Source organism: Mytilus californianus, unplaced genomic scaffold, assembly GCF_021869535.1.
Source record: "Mytilus californianus isolate M0D057914Y unplaced genomic scaffold, xbMytCali1.0.p SCAF_1, whole genome shotgun sequence".
Taxonomy (NCBI): Eukaryota; Metazoa; Mollusca; class Bivalvia; order Mytilida; family Mytilidae; genus Mytilus; species Mytilus californianus.
In genome coordinates this window covers 113,566,526-113,583,599 of record NW_026262581.1, presented here as the reverse complement: position 1 = coordinate 113,583,599, position 17,074 = coordinate 113,566,526, and the positions used below count along the sequence as shown (strand labels likewise).

General features: G+C 34.3%; 1 protein-coding gene across 1 annotated transcript; it reads left to right on the top strand.

Annotated features, from left to right (window-relative positions):
* Positions 1–3,668: 3,668 nt before the first annotated feature.
* Positions 3,669–16,692, top strand: LOC127730974 (uncharacterized). The gene is made up of 10 exons (XM_052239614.1): positions 3,669–3,865; positions 7,224–7,272; positions 8,066–8,181; positions 8,378–8,585; positions 9,780–10,048; positions 11,578–11,694; positions 12,037–12,121; positions 12,689–12,736; positions 13,901–14,019; positions 16,311–16,692. The coding sequence occupies exons 1-10, from the start codon at positions 3,728–3,730 to the stop codon at positions 16,563–16,565; spliced, it is 1,404 nt and encodes a 467-aa protein (XP_052095574.1). The 5' UTR covers positions 3,669–3,727; the 3' UTR covers positions 16,566–16,692.
* Positions 16,693–17,074: the final 382 nt, after the last annotated feature.

Here is a 17,074-nt window from a genome sequence, read left to right as displayed (position 1 = left end):
GCGGCCATCCTAATGGATCTATCAAAAGCCTTTGACTGTTTGCCCCACGATTTACTTTTATTAAAATTACAGGCGTATGGCGTTTCTGATAGCTCGTTAAAGTTATTTAAAAGTTACCTGAAAAATAGAAGGCAACGTATAAAGATTGGCAATACTTACAATGACTGGGAAATACTGATAAAGGGGCCCCCAAGGGTCAATTCTTGGACCAATGTTGTTTAATATCTTCGTCAACGATATTTTCTACTGTGTTCAAGACAGTACGGTTTATAGCTATGCAGATGACAATACCATGTCTTACTGTGACAATAATGTAGATAATTTAGTTAAAACACTTGAAAATGATAGTTCAAAAATGATAAAATGGTTTTCACAAAATTTAATGAAAGCGAATCCAGACAAGTTCCAGGCCATTGCTATTGGGAAAAGGACAAACTATTATAATTTAACTTTTGATTTAGAAGGCAATACTGTTTCACGTGATGAAGATGTTAGACTCCTTGGTGTAACGATAGACTAAATTTTGATAAACATATCTCACAAATTTGCAAAAAACCTTCAAGACAAATTAACATTCTGAAACGTATTGGCAAATATTTAAACAGGTTGGGACGTCTAACAGCTCATTACTCTTTCATTCTTTCAAATTTTAATTATTGTCCGGTAATTTGGCATTTCTGTAGTGAAAAACAATACACAGAAAATTGAAAAAAATCAGGAAAGAGCTCTCCGCTTCATATATGAGGACGTCTATATAAGCAGCTATGAAAATTTACTTTTCTCTTCTAAACTTCCATCTTTAAAAATTCGCAGACTTAGAACCATTGTTGGAATTGAAACATTTAAAATTGTACACAAGAAAAGTCCAAGATATCTTCATGACACAATACATATCAAAACTCAACGTTATAATTTTAGATCCAAGGATACAGCTGATATACCGAGAGTAAACACTACAAGATATGGGCTAAAATCGTTCCGTTATAGTGCTCCACATATATGGAATGAGCTGCCAAACCACATCAGACAGGAAACTTCTTTAATTCAATTTTCCAATTTAATACAGACCTGGAATGACAGCTCATGCCAATGTAATGCATGCAATGAGTGCTTTATGATTTGAGCTTAGCTTGGTTTTTTATGCTTTTTATGCTAAATTAGTTTGCTTTGATTTTACAATTTATCTGCATGAACAGTATTATTTTGTTTTGCTTATGTGCTTGACTGCTTGCTGTCTTATGTTTTATTATATGTATGTTTGTCTTGATATGTATGTTTGTTTGCATGTCATTTTGTTTGTGTGTAATGTATTATAATGTCGATTTTAAAAGCTCGCAAGAGCTTGTGTTACTTTGTTTGCAATGTATCGACAATAAATAAAACTTTGATTTAATTTGATTTGATTTGAGGACACGTACATTAGTATTAAAACATTTGAGTAACTTCATTCACACTCATTGTAAATAGTTTAATATTGTTAAAATAACATTTCATTTTCTTTGCCTTTTTAACTGCTTGCTTGGCTGGTTTTGGCACGGGGATAATCATATTCAAATTGGATTCTTAAGCACCATCCCTGGTGTCTCCTCCAGTTAAGCAATCATATATATGATCCCTATTTTAATTTTATATATTTATGTATTACTTCTTAGTGGCTTTCATAGTTTAGACACGGGGAGATTCATATGCATATGATTCTAAAGCATTGTTCCATGGTGTCTCCTCCAGCTAAGCAATCAATTTACTGCCGAAAATGTACAAAAAAAAAATACTATGAAAAAACATCCTGCGGTGTTTTGATCGTTTGAATTGACCCTGAAGAAGAGATATTGACGCTAGTTTCTGTGACGAAAAGGGTAAAATACTAAAGGATAATGCCTGTCTACGAAACATGAAACTTTGCTCAGATCATACACAAGGAATCAGTTTGAGGTGTCTGATTCACTTGTTTAGCACCTTCAGGTGTTTCTAATAAACACCTTATTCCTCTTCAACGTGCAGTAAAATTAGATCCAGTATGTGAAGAGAAAATGAAAGGATATGGAGTAAATAAGATAAAAAGGTTTATTTTCAAATAGTTTTAACATTTGTTTGTTGTTGCAAAAAAAAGCAGAGCGTATGTTCAATAGTAGATATCATCCTAATTCATAATGCAGTTTGTAAAATAAATGATTTGTATTAGAATATTGTGCTAAAGATTTTAATATTTATGTTTCTAAAGATGTTTAAGATGATTTTTTAAAATATATTATATAACTGTTATTCATTGTCTCTTCATTCCAGTTAATACTATGTATAATCCCTGACAATTTTGTTACCAAATGGCTTTAAAATACAATATAAACAGGTGTAATTATTCTTTTCTAGATTTTGAAATTTAAGTTCCACACGGGAAACGTTAAAAAAAAAATTACGTATGACCACTTATGTCATACACCCTGTTGATAATTATATTTTGACATTGTACAAGGTAATGCTTTGTCTCAGACTGTTTAAGACGTCTTTACACAAGTCCGTTGGATGTGATATTTTAGTCTGGTGAAATATGGTTTATTTATACACAGTAACTGCAAGTACTTTTAGATCGGCATTTCCTGTGTTTTGTATTTTTGTATTATTATTATCTTATGTTGCTTCGTATCAATCTGATAAGACAAGAACTGAGAACTTTCATACTTGATTTTACGGTTTGTTCTTATGCAGTGCTGTCTCATCACTATCCCTTGTTATGGGGAGTGCGCAACATTTTGAATGTGTCTGTTCAAAGTCAGGAGCCTGTAATTCAGTGGTTGTCGTCGGTTGCTGCACAGGCACTTGTCTCTGAAAAAATTACCTACATACTTTAATGTTATCAATCTAATTAAAATTTATATATCTTATTCCGTTATACCCATAAGAGCTTGTACTAGCATGCGAGACGATATTGGTCTTGATTTTAATCAGATTATAATGTTATGTAAAGTATAATTTTTTTCAGAGACACGGTGCCTGTGGGTTGCTGTCTGCCATATTGAATTTTTCAAATATTGTTTTTAGCCTTAATCAGGCCGTTGGTTTTCTGTTTTAAATTGTGTCATATTTTATCATGTCCGGACCTTTTATGACATACGGTAAAGGTTTTTGCTCGTTATTCGATGTCGTACTGTGACATATATTTGTTAACATCATCTTCCTTTGGTCTCTTGTAGGTAGTTGTCTCATTGGCAATCCTACCACATCTCCTTACTAGTATTTTTATAAATATTATTGTTGTATATTTGATAGTAACCGAAGGCAATATAGACAAAAAGTGTGCTTGCGCCAGATGCAAATAAACAATATCCTGTCAAACAACAGAAATAACGCATCAGTTTTTGTATCATTTTTTTGTGTTAATAAAAGGCCATTCAATGTATACAACTGTCAATAATACATAAAAAGGGATAATGTGCAAAATACCACACAGCAAAACAGACCACAACCAGTTTATTTTTTCTGTTCCTCTCTATACTAGTATTTAAATTTACATGCAACTAATACTAAGGGGCTTTGCTGTACGTTAAATAGATAGCAGAAATTCTATGACGTATATTCATACACGGGGTTTTTATTTACATGTCACGGAAACGTAAAACGTTCTCTCTGAACTCTTTTCGATGTAAGTTATCGCCACAGTAACACCAGTGACGTTTGTCGTATTGTTGGCGATATCCTCAAATTTTAGAATGGACACAGCTTCTTCCTAGCAATGAAGTCGGGGAGCAAAATGAAAGGAAAAAAGAAGAAAGCACAGAAAAAAGAGAAAACAAAAACTGAAGAAAAGGGAAAGGGCGATCCTAATGATCTGTTGAAAAAGTTAGCCGTACAACACAACAGACAGTCATTGGTAGGGGATTTTGTTTCCTTATACATTTAAATCTATGCACTCATAACGCTATTATATTTTTTTCGCTATTGGCAAAATGCTTCAACATTTTACAAACCAGGAAATGATATTTCTAACCATGTCTTCACTTTGAAAAAATGTGAGTGATACATGTGCTGCAAATATCGTTATTCACAGTATAGGTTTCTAGTTTACTGTTCGTATTGTGTTTTTTCTCGTTTATCAGTCCCTTTTTTTACAGGGCAGATCAGGGTTTTCGAGTAAAATTACAATCAATCATATCGGTTTGATTTATAATACTCGTATTCCGCAAGTATATCAGTTTTATCCACGAGCGTCCAGCTTATTTTTGATAAAAGACCATTTTGAACACAAATTAGACGACGCATATTTTCCTTCTATCTTTATACTTAAATATTTGCTTTTTACATCGCCCGGGGTTTTGAAAAACTGGTCCGAGTTTTATGAGGCGCTGATTCAGTAAAAAAATATTGTATATAAAAAGCTCCATAATTATGTTTGAGGATATCCATAAGTCTATTTGGAAATAAATCCACCAAACTCAATCATAATGTTGTGGATAAAAGAAAATAAAAAATCTTGATAGTATCTGTTCAGTGTACTTTGTATTTGGGTAAGTGTAGTTTTTAATAAAATGGGAGACTAAGGGAAGACAAATGATGTTTTTACCATTCTCATTGTAGAAACATTTTAATGAACAGATGTTGACGATCGAAGCACAGTAGCGTAGAGTATAAAAAAGTCGAACATCAGCTTTGCATTGAACAAAATAGAAGTATGCATTTACTTGATTTTGTTAATATGTCTTTTGGATTGAGTTAAGCCATTTCAATTGATATTTTATAGTGTGTCTTTCTATATATGTTGTAATGTTACACTACTATTTCAGGCTAGGATGAAGGTTGGCGCTTGTTAAAACGTTTAAACCCGCTGCATTTGATTGCACCTGTCCTAAGTCAGGAACCTGTTTCAGTGGTTGTCGTTGTTGATGTGGTTCTTAAGCGTTTCTCGTTTCGCGTTTTTTATATAGATTAGACCGTTGGTTTTCCTGTTTGAATTGTTTTACACTAGTCATTTTGGGGCCCTTTATTTTTATAGCTTGCTGTTCAGTGTGAGCCAAGTCTCAGTGTTGAAGGCCGTATTTTGACTATAATTGTTTACCTTTTTCACATTGTGACTTGGATGGAGAGTTGTCTCATTGACACTCAAACCACATCTTCTAATTTCTATGTAAAACCCAATAGAAATATTTTGTTTTTAAAATCATGAAACTGCTTGAAAGATATAGTCATGTGAATTGTTGAAAGGTATAGTCACGTGAATGGTTGAAAGGTATAGTTACGTGAATGGTTGAAAGGTTAGTCACGCGAATGGTTGAAAGGTATAGTCACGTGAATGGCTGAAAGGTATAGTCACGTGAATGGTTGAAAGGTATAGTCATGTGAATGGTTGAAAGATATAGTCATGTGAATTGTTGAAAGGTATAGTCACGTGAATGGTTGAAAGGTATAGTCATGTGAATGGTTGAAAGATATAATCACGTGAATGGTTGAAAGGTATAGTCACGTGAATGGTTGAAAAATATAGTCGCCTGAATGGTTGAAAGGCAAGTATAGTCACGTGAATGGTTGAAAGGTAAAGTCACGTGAATGGTTGAATGGTTGAAAGGCCAGTATAGTCACGTGAATGGTTGAAAGGTAAAGTCACGTGAATGGTTGAAAGATATAGTCACGTGAATGGTTGAAAGGCCAGTATAGTCACGTGAATGGTTGAAAGGTATAGTCACGTGAATGGTTGAAAGGTATATAGTCATGTGAATGGTTAAAAGGTATATAGTCACGCGAATGGTTGAAAGGTATAGTCACGTGAATGGTTGAAATGTATAGTCACGTGAATGGTTGAAAGGTATATAGTCACGTGAATAGTTGAAAGGTAAAGTCACGTGAATGATTGAAAGGTATAGTCACGTGAATGTTTGAAAGGTATAGTCACGTGAATGGTTGAAAGGTATAGTCACATGAATGATTGAAAGGTATAGTCACGTGAATGGTTGAAAGGTTAGTCAAGTGAATGGTTGAAAGGTATAGTCACGTGAATAGCTGAAAGGTATAGTCACGTGAATGGTTGAAAGGTATAGTCATGTGAATGGTTGAAAGATATAGTCATGTGAATGGTTGAAAGGTATAGTCACATTAATGGTTGAAAGATATAGTCGGGTGAATGGTTGAAAGGTATAGCCATTTGAATGATTGAAAAATATAATCACGTGAATGGTTGAAAGGTATAGTCACGTGAATGGTTGAAAAATATAGTCGCCTAAATGGTTGAAAGGTATAGTCACATGAATGATTGAAAGGTTAAGTCACGTGAATGGTTGAAAGATATAGTCACGTGAATGGTTGAAAGGCCAGTATAGTCACGTGAATGGTTGAAAGGTATAGTCATGTGAATGGTTGAAAGGTATAGTCATGTGAATGGTTGAACGGTATAGTCACGTGAATGGTTGAAAGGCCAGTATAGTCACGTGAATAGTTGAAAGGTATAGTCACGTGAATGGTTGAAAGGTATAGTCAGGTGAATGGTTGAAAGGTATAGTCACGTGAATGGCTGAAAGGTATAGTCATGTGAATGGTTGAACGGTATATAGTCACGTGAATGGTTGAAAGGTATATAGTCACGTGAATGGTTGAACGGTATATAGTCATGTGAATGGTTGAACGGTATATAGTCACGTGAATGGTTGAAAGGTATAGTCACGTGAATGGTTGAAAGGTATATAGTCACGTGAATGGTTGAAAGGTAAAGTCACGTGAATGGTTGAAAGGTATAGTCACGTGAATGGTTGAAAGGTATAGTCACGTGAATGGTTGAAAGGTATAGTCACGTGAATGATTGAAAGGTATAGTCACGTGAATGATTGAAAGGTATAGTCACGTGAATGGTTGAAAGGTATAGTCACGTGAATGGTTGAAAGGTATAGTCACATGAATGGTTGAAAGGTATAGTCACATGAATGATTGAAAGGTAAAGTCACGTGAATGGTTGAAAGATATAGTCACGTGAATGGTTGAAAGGCCAGTATAGTCACGAGAATGGTTGAAAGGTATAGTCACGTGAATGGTTGAAAGGTATAGTCACACTAATGGTTGAAAGGTATAGTCACGTGAATGGTTGAAAGGTTAGCCACGTGAATGGTTGAAAGGTATGGTCACGTGAATAGCTGAAAGGTATAGTCACGTGAATGGTTGAAAGGTATATAGTCATGTGAATGGTTGAAAGATATAGTCACGTGAATGATTGAAAGGTAATGTGCAGAAACTTATTTATTATTTTACAGCAAATAGAAGCTGACCAAGTAGCACATTTAGCACCAGCAGATAATGAAGGTAAAAACTATTCTTCTTAAAACAATATGATATGGATGAGTATCAGTCAGATAGCAACCAAACAACACATGACAATCTCAAGTCATGATCAATATTCGGATGTATAAGAATAGGAAGATGTGGTATGATTGCCAATAAGATCGCATATACATGGTATTAGTGGATAAATACCCTTAAATGTGTATTATAAAATAAAACTTATTGGTCAGACGTGTTTGTTTCGTGTACATTGTTTATTTAATAGAATTGAGAACGGAATATATTATGTCCATTATAAACAGATCTTTTCGAGTAATTATTTTGTGTGAAGTTACTGTCTCATTGCATAACGTATAACGTGGCCCTCGGGCCTACTCATACTACTATTACACTCGTAAAATAGTTCCAACAAATGTATACTTAAACAAAAGAGAAAGGTAAAACGTGTCATTGTTTTTTTTTACGTAGAATGGCCTTACTATACCATGTTTTGGCAATATTGCATGAGTCATCACAGGGTTAATTTGAATGCATGCTTAATTTGAAATAAGATCATATAATGTATTACATGGAATTCAAAAGAGTCGAAAGCGAGAGAAATTATCAAAAGGTAATTTATCGGACTAACTGGTGGACTTACATCTAACGTATAAATGAATATTTTTGAACGTTCTTGTATTTTTTAGTTATCTTATACTATTTTTTCTAATTGTTAATTTGATACTATACATGTTTCTTCCGTCAGTTAACTTGATATTATCATTATTGTGAAATTTTTCGTCAGTGAATTACATTGATACTTTGTATTTTAAAGGAGTTCCCCATGCCAGCAGTCGAATGTCTAGTGCCGGTGTTAGTACCAATGGAGATACAGAACTACCAGAATGGTTTGAAGATATAACCACAGATAATGAGGATGCATTTAAAGAGGTAAGACTTATGAGTATAAATATAACAATAACTCGACCACTGTTGGTAAAATTAATGTATCCTGTTTAAACAAATACATTAAAATAACATGTAGTTTTTGGAATAAAATGACTATATTCACAGTCGTTGTCAATTTGATTGTATGTATATGATTTAGAACAACGAAGAAGAACAAATTTCTTCCTTTTCTTTTCAGTTGTTTGATATGTTGGATTCAGCGAAGACGGGCACACTGAATGTCGACGGTCTGTATGAAGGTCTAAAGAGAGTAGATAGTGGAATTACTAGAGAAGAGGTTGAAGCTGTCATGAACAAACTGGATAAAGATGGAAATGGAGAAATTGATTTTGATGAGTTTCTTATTCACATGACACAAGGAGATACAGCAGGAGAGGGTGACCAGGGTAAATATAATTCGACATGACACAAGGAGATACAGCAGGGGAGGGTGACCAGGGACAAGGAGGTATAATACTTCCACAAAACAGGGTAGGGGTAGGTTAAATATAATTCCTCACTCACATGACACAAGTAGATAAATCAGGGGAGAGGCCAGTGGAAATATAATGCCACAAATTACAATTAAATATAAGGACGTGGACCATATTTGTCCTTATCCAGCTGACACTATGAGATATGGCAGGGCGTATAGAGGGGGATTGGGAACAGGTAAGTTAGTTTAAGCCCTTGTTCACATGATATAAAGAGATATAGCAGGGGTGAGGACCAGGGTAATTATATTTTTTCTGTCACAATACACAAGACAGAGATGAAACAGGTTAAGTAAATATTTGCATTCACTTGACACAAGGAGATGTAACAGGGGACAGGGATCATGGATAAATCTAGTTCCGTATCCACAATACACAATAAACTAACCAGGGAGTCTGTAAGGAAGGATTTTAAGGTAAAGCTTAACAAAGGTATAACCTGAATGTCGATTAAATCATCCTATCCAGTGGCGGATCCAAAGGGGGGGGGGGGGGGGGGGGGGGCCGGGGGTTGGAACCCCCTTTTCTTCCCGATCAATGCTTTTGAATGGGGACATATGGTTGGACCCCCGCCCCCTTTTATCCTGGGTTGGGAATCCCCCCTTTTAAAAATGGCTGGATCCGCCCCTGCTAAAAAAAAAAGAAATACAATGCGTGAAACTGATTGGCTGTTTAGTTTGAAAAATCAGAGAAATAATTTATAAAAATGCACGATTTTACTGCATGCAGTTTTTATAAAAGATGTAAAAAACTGACATGGGTTCTTAATGTAACTGATCTTTAAATGAGGGTCATATTCTTTTGTTAAAGATATCATTTCCAAAAGATTACATCACCACAACATGCAAAATAGGAGGCAACCCACAAGATGTTTCATTTTCAGGTGCTAAATTATAAACTGGAGGTTGCTTCCTGGCTAAAGACGAAATATTAATGTGAACACATGAGCTTTTGGTTTGAAGAAATTTAATGGGTTTTATTTTTATTTTATAACAAGTTGGAAAATAGTTCAAAACCCAAACGTACATTCGTATTTATCAATCCTGATCTAGATAATATCAATATATTAAGATAATATGACCAATCATAAAAGTGTTACCTCTGCAGAAGGATCACGGAAGGGATTTTCAAGACGACAGAGATTATTCTACACAGCCATTACACAATTCTCCATGAAGACCACTCTAGAGTTGGAGAAAAAGAAACATCAACCTCATGTGATAGGTCATTACACAGCTGGAGCCCGTCTCGAGGGATTAACTGATAGACAGCTAGCCAGACAGATGAAGAGACTCCAGAGAACAGCTGTACACCATGATTCACCATATGCCAAACCCCTTCCTTTTGTTTCTCAGATGAACTGTAGTGTTGTGCCGGTAAGAAGGAGTGCATTCTCCAATATAGCGGTCTTCTTATCTTTATGTGTAAAATTTCTATTACTAGGAAATATGGGAATGTCCTAGAAAAAGCGGGGTTTAGTTTGTATTTCATACATAAAAAATAAGTCGATTTGGTATGATTGTCAGAGACAGGATAAGGATGTGAACTACAAATCAATCCAGTTTGAGCTCTGTGTTGCTCCAAAACTTAATCATGGAATCGTGGGTAGAAATAGTATGGTTTCAACCGATAAGACTTAGTGTGAACATTTCTGATTAGTTTTATAAAAGATATCCAGTGTGCAGTGTTAACATTAACATTATAACACTGAAAAATGTTACTACTTTTTATGAACAAATGTCATTTGGTCTCTGGTGAATATAGCTCTCTCATTGGCAATCATACCACTTCTCCTTATTTTATAATGATCGTTTTATTGTACAGGTTGATATAGCCCCATGGATTAAAATTCATGATGTTTTTTTTTATCTCAGAATGCTAGAGAAAATATTTGGCTGCATGTTTTACCAATTACAGAAGTTATCAGAAGCTGCACTGAGCACAGCTGAACGTATCGGGACATTATGATCTCCCTCACTAAATCGATTGCATACACATCCTATCCATGGGCTTCTAGTAATGTCTAGGCAAATAAATTCCGTAGATGTTCTAAGCATCGTATCGTGTCTTCAGGTACGGTTTACTACGTCTGTTTTAGTGGCGGATCCAGAAATTTTCATAAGGGGGGACCCGTTCAGTCATGCTTCAGTGATTCCCTAAATAATCAACCAACTTTCCCCACAAAAGGGGGGCCCGCGGGCACCCTGCCCCCCCCCCCCCCCCCACCCAATCCTAAATCCGCCTCTGTTTGAAATATTCTATGAAGTACAGCAACTGATATTAAAGTGAAAAAGACAGCATGATTTCCTGTCAGCAGGTCAGTACTTTCAGATAGCTTTCAGTAACTGCGAGCATTCCTCGATACGATATAATATTGTTTATCCCATCTGAGAAATCTAGATTAATCCCACCACATATTCATGTGCGTGTTAGTCTGTAGTCAAGGCTGTTTTATGTCTTTTCGAGAATTCGGCCCTCTAGTGGTCTTCTGGTGATTTTTGTGGTAGGGTTGCTGTATACCCCACATGTCTTTATATTTTTGAGGGGTCAGGTAGGGGTCTGTTCCAAGGGCATAATTTCTGTCCACTATCCAACATACCAACCCAATTTTGCATTCGAAATTCTGGCCTTTCATTCCGCTCGATCCATTTTACAGAACGTACCATTTGCATTAATCAATTTATTCTCGTCCTGAATATGCATGAAATACTTGCCACTTAACGTTAAGCAAATAACAATAAATAAATTATTTGATTCATCTTTATGAATTTTGCTAAAGATGAATGAAAATTACAACTTAAAGAACTTGTCTCATCTTTCAAATGATTGACAAGTAATTTGAATTCATATGCATATTTAAATCTTAGCTGACAAAATAACGCCCTTTTTTTATTCTCTTTTACAGACCAGTAGGTACAAGTTGGCAACAGAACGCACTGAAATGGGCCCCAAGGAAAACACGACACTAATTGAAATACCAGAGGATGGACCAATTGAACCAATTGCACCATTACCATGGAAGGTAACAATAAAAATAGTTGCCATTGAGACTACTCAGTCAAAAAGATCCTGAAACAGTTTAAGCATTCCCAGGATTATTTAAGAGACATAGAAACTCAATCGTAATGTTGATAAGATAATGCAAACCTTATATTGTGGATCCAAATAATTTAATTTATTTACAGCTAGATGTGAAGCATCTTCCTATTGAATAGTTATATCTGCTACACATCTCACTGTCAGTGATATTTGTTGCAGGCAAGACAATTTGTTTTACAATTATCTCATATGTTTTTGTTGAAAAATGTGTCATCATCGTGTCATTTAAAGTCCTTAGAACTAATGAGGTTCTACATTATTTCAGGCACAATGGAAAATGTTTACCTCAAGAGATAGTGTTGTGGGTAAAACAAACGATGATCTTTTGAATAATCTAAGGTCAAGATTAAGTAAGTTTTTATTTCTTTGAATAATTAACTTATATATCTGAAAGTGCAAAACTTATTATGTTTCAATATCGGCATTCTTTAAATATGATTCTCTGCATTAATACCACCTACAAATATTGGCAGTTCACTTTACTATAAAATGATGTTTGGTCTTAGCATTTGATTTTTATTAATAATACTATTAAAGAAATTATCACTAGATTTTGGATTGACTGCTTATGTATGGACTCTACTGGAGAAATTATGCTCAACACCATTAGAACAATAACAGTAAGCTATAACAATAAGTAAACTGTATTATATTAATTCCCATGTCATTAGGAAATTTTGTGGTTGTTAGAAAAACAAAGGATATGGGGTATCCATCCATGACAAAAAATCAGTACATGCAAAGCTTAATACACAAAAAACAAAAGAACAGCGCATTTATTGGTGTTCTTCATCTCAAAGTCACAGTAAGGCATTCAACTCTGAGCAAAAAAACTATGAATACTTAGTAAAGCAAATATTGTAGAGGCATCTAGATGTTTCTGGGTACTTTACATCATAATTGTCTTCTATATTCAGATATAACCATGAAGATTAAAGGATCTATTAAAAAGAAGAAAACTATAGGTATGTTTAAATTTGGCACATACATGTATTTTATTGTCCCAAGCCTCACAGCAATGGAAGTACATATATAGATTGATTGACTGATTAATTGGTGTTCAACAACAGTTTAAGCACTATTGCGCTATTTCACGGCGGTCAGTATTTATTGGTGGAGGAAGCCAAAGTGCACCTGCCAACTGAGAGATTCAAACTCACAAACTCAGTCTTGACAGATCAGAATAGTGGTACAGTAGTTCAACTACTTAGACCAGTCGTCCACCGAGGCCCCTGAGGGACATATAATAGTAGTCTTCAACCATCCAATACACTTTGTGAATGCTACTCCTCTGAAAGCATTCTTACTTTCATATTTTTTGGCATATTGTAGCATAATGATACTTGTGAAGGTTTTTCCTTTATGACCATAAGCCTGATAGTTTTCACACCTGGTTGGATTGTTCTTTATCAGTTGAAGTTAACCATACTGTATCCCAAACTAATTAGACAATTTTAGTTGATTTTGTGGATCTTACTGTGGATTCATTTTATTTCATGTGTAACAATTTTTGTTGATTGCAGAAAGATATATTTATGTGGATATTTCGTTGTGTGGATTTGCTAAAGACAGTATACAAGTATATAGAAAAATTTTAGTTTATTAAATATGTTTACCGTTACCCGCCAAATCCATGTTAATTGGAACCTCGTGAGTTGTAATGAATCAACAGTCGGACCTTTTTTCTTATATGTAGCTTAATGACACTTTTAGACCTAATGTTAAATTAAGGCAATGATTGCATTCAAACACCTCATAATGATTTTGATGCGAGGACTTGCTTTTATGAGTATGGAGAGGATTGATCTGAAAGTGAATATAATGTCATTATTGTTTCATCCAAATTGTAATGTCTGCAATTGTTCTGCAGTCTACTATAGTTTTGAGACTGTTAAACGACTTTTATTAAACAGTTTCAATAGAGCTGGAGATATTTTCACAAACTAGTGGTAATCCTGTCCTTAAGTTGCTTTTTCTCATTTTCTTATCTCTAACTAAAAAAAGTTGACTTTTCTGAAGATAGGGACAATTTTAAGCTATTTCGTTTAGTTGAATTTTTTCTTTTATCAGCTAATGTCTCCATATATTGCCAGATTTATTAAAATATACATATATATATTTGGTTCAAGCAAAGGCAGCCATCCCCCAAATAGGAAAGTGCCGAGTTCCCTTGCCAGTTCTTAGAGTGAAGTATATCAGACACAGACCGTCACCAACCATTGATGATTTGCCAAATATTAGAGAAAAGGTAAAACTAAATATTACATTGGATGCAATGAAATACCATGATTTCACAATATTTTAAAAACCAATATTTCAAGTTCTTTGCCTTTTATACTTTATTAATACTATAAGTCAATACAAATAAAGAATAAATTATACAAGATTTCAAATATTATTAGTTACACAGTGTGCTAGTGACCTAATACGATACATATGGGTTCAGTAAATTCCATATGGGGTTCGCTCTCACCCCATATGGGATTTACTGACCCCATATGTATCATATTAGGTCACTAGCACACTGTGCAACAAATTTATCTTACCAACTATCTTAACATCTGGCATTAAGATTAGTGGCCTATGAAAGTGATCAAGTCTTCAATATGAAGAACCTGCTTCCATTGGTCTATACAAAAACAAATGCCAACAATAACAACTTGTTAGCTTTTTACGTGTTTTCTGCATTTATTTCAATCCTTCATCATCAATTTCTTCGTCTGTTGTCTGGGCTAAATGTTTCAGATTGTTCCTCAATGCCGTGTTGTTTATATAAAGGGATGTAACACCACCACTAACCGTGTATTAAAATAAACCAGGCCTACTAACCACATATTAAATATACATGGTCTCCACACGGTCGCTTTTAACCAATGATATTCCTAGAAATGTATAGGTGATAAAATCAAAAATATTCAACTTGTGACCTTGCAACAGTGATATTTAACTCATGACCAACACTCATTTGTGAATTATTGTGTTGTTCAGAATTCTTGGATTAGTAATTCTATAATTAACATTCGCAGACCTGTCAACCTTCATGCTTTCTGGGGGATTTCCCCCATGAGAGGTGTTGACCTGAATTTTGAAATTCGTTATTATACAAATTTAACACCTGAAAACAGGCATTCAAATGAGTTAAAAGGGGATTTAAGCACATGCATACTCATTCAAACAATATAGTAGTAGATCAGAAAGTCTTATGACAATATAAGAGAAGCATTTAGTCATCTCGCTCTTGAAATCCCCCATGGAGATTTTGAAAACTTGGCAGGTATGCATTCGGACGACAGATTTTATTTATATCATCTATTATGGTGTAATGGTCTTGTAAATGACAACCACTTACAGAACATTGATACAAAATTGTTTTTTTTTTCATTTTTTACAAGAAAGGATGTGTAAAAATATCTTGCCTGTTTAATTGATGACAACTGAATAATTTGATGAAAGTCTTTGAAATCAATGCAAAATTAGATGCATCAAACTTACTTTACAAAATAGCATCATAGATTGTAGATATTTGAAAATTAATGAATGATGAAACTGATGTCAAGATCAGTTACCCCTGGTAGATAGAGATTAACATATTACAATGATTCTGTAGAAAAATAAATGGGGAATGTGTCCATGGGACACAGATGATGCCCCCGCTTTCATATCATATAAAGTTATAAAGGGACATAACTGAAGAACGGTAAAAGTGAAGCTACCCAAATTTGTACTTAATCTGAGTTATGAGGTAATAAGTATTGTGTATAAGTTTCATAAAATTTGGTTGAGGCTAACTTAAGTTAAAGAACGGAAATGAAAAATTCAGCAATTTTTCTATTTGTAATGGGGCATAACTCTAGAACAATAAAAGTGACATCCCTAAAGTTCAAACTTGATCTGTATTTTGTGGTAATAAGCATTGTGTATAAGTTTCATAACATTTGGTTGAGGCTCACTTAAGTTAGAGAACGGAAACGGAAAATTCAGCAATTTTTCCATTTGTAAAGGGGCATAACTCTAGAATGGTTAAAGTGACACCCCCAATATTCAAACTGGATCTGTGTTTTGTGGTAATAAGCATTGTGTATAAGTTTCATAACATTTGGTTGAGGCAAACTAGATTTAGAGAACGGAAACGAAAAATTCAGCAATTTTTCCATTTGTATAGGGGCATAACTCTAGAACGGTTGAGATTACGCCACCAAAATTCAAACTTGATCTGTGTTTTGTGGTAATAAGCATTGTGTATAAGTTTCATAACATTTGGTTGAGGCAAACTAAAGTTAGAGAAGGGAAACCAACTTTTGGACGTACGGACAGACAAGGGTAAAACTTAATGCCCCTATGCTACGGTGGGGGAATAAAAAGTTAACTATTTACTATTGAAGATTTTTAACTGAGAAATTAAGCTCCAAACTTAGACATTGATGTATGAACCATAAAAATGGGACAAGATCAGGTGAACATTACCACAAAGATGTCTAATTTTGTTTGTTTTTATTTTTTTATCATTCTTTTTAGCTTAATACATTTTTCTTCTTTCAGGCAACAAATGCACTGGATGATTACTATCATAAGCTACGAAAAGTAAGTGTCAAAAATTCTTATGAACACTGGGATAACTTATATGCTGATACTATTCGTCCCAAGAAACTTTTGGAAAACTTCAGAACTGTTTACAGGGCATATTCACCACATAAAGAAGAAGAAGCTTTCGTTGTTACACCTTGGATACCTGGACCTTACAGACTTTTCAGGAGAAAAGTGGATTCACGTATCAGACCATTCAGTGCCCATTAAATCTTTTAGTAAACATATGCTACCAGCACTGATTAAAATCTATTTTAACGTTTGGTGTTATTTTGTTCTTTTCAATACTCTGAAACATGCAGCTTTAAAAGATTTGCTAGATAAGGTGAACAAATAATTTCCGAAAATTTAAGTTTTAAAATTGGTATACCAACAGCTCACAAACACAACAAATCATTTATCATAACAAAGTCTTTAATATTTGAAAAGATTTTTTTATGATCCTGAATGGTCATTCTTTCAGACATCATTTATTTATGTAATCCTATTTAGTGAACTTTACTTGCCTGATACAAAACCTTAACTGATATCAAAACTTTTAGAAAAATAAACATGTGTCTTTGATGTTGTTTTTTTTGTCTTTTTTCCCTCTCCCAACCAAATTGTGGAAGGATTATATTAATGCTTTGGTGTGTATGTTATGTCTAAACATCTTGTACACCAAAAAAAGGTAAAATGTTCAGCTGTGATGATGACATGAAGTATATTCCACAAAAAAA

Coding starts and splice junctions, on each gene's coding strand:
- LOC127730974 (XM_052239614.1), top strand. CDS start 3,728: ATGAAGTCGGGGAGCAAAATGAAAGGAAAAAAGAAGAAAGCACAGAAA. Junction 3,866..7,223: donor AACACAACAGACAGTCATTG/GTAGGGGATTTT, acceptor ATTATTTTACAG/CAAATAGAAGCTGACCAAGT. Junction 12,122..12,688: donor TAATCTAAGGTCAAGATTAA/GTAAGTTTTTAT, acceptor TTCTATATTCAG/ATATAACCATGAAGATTAAA.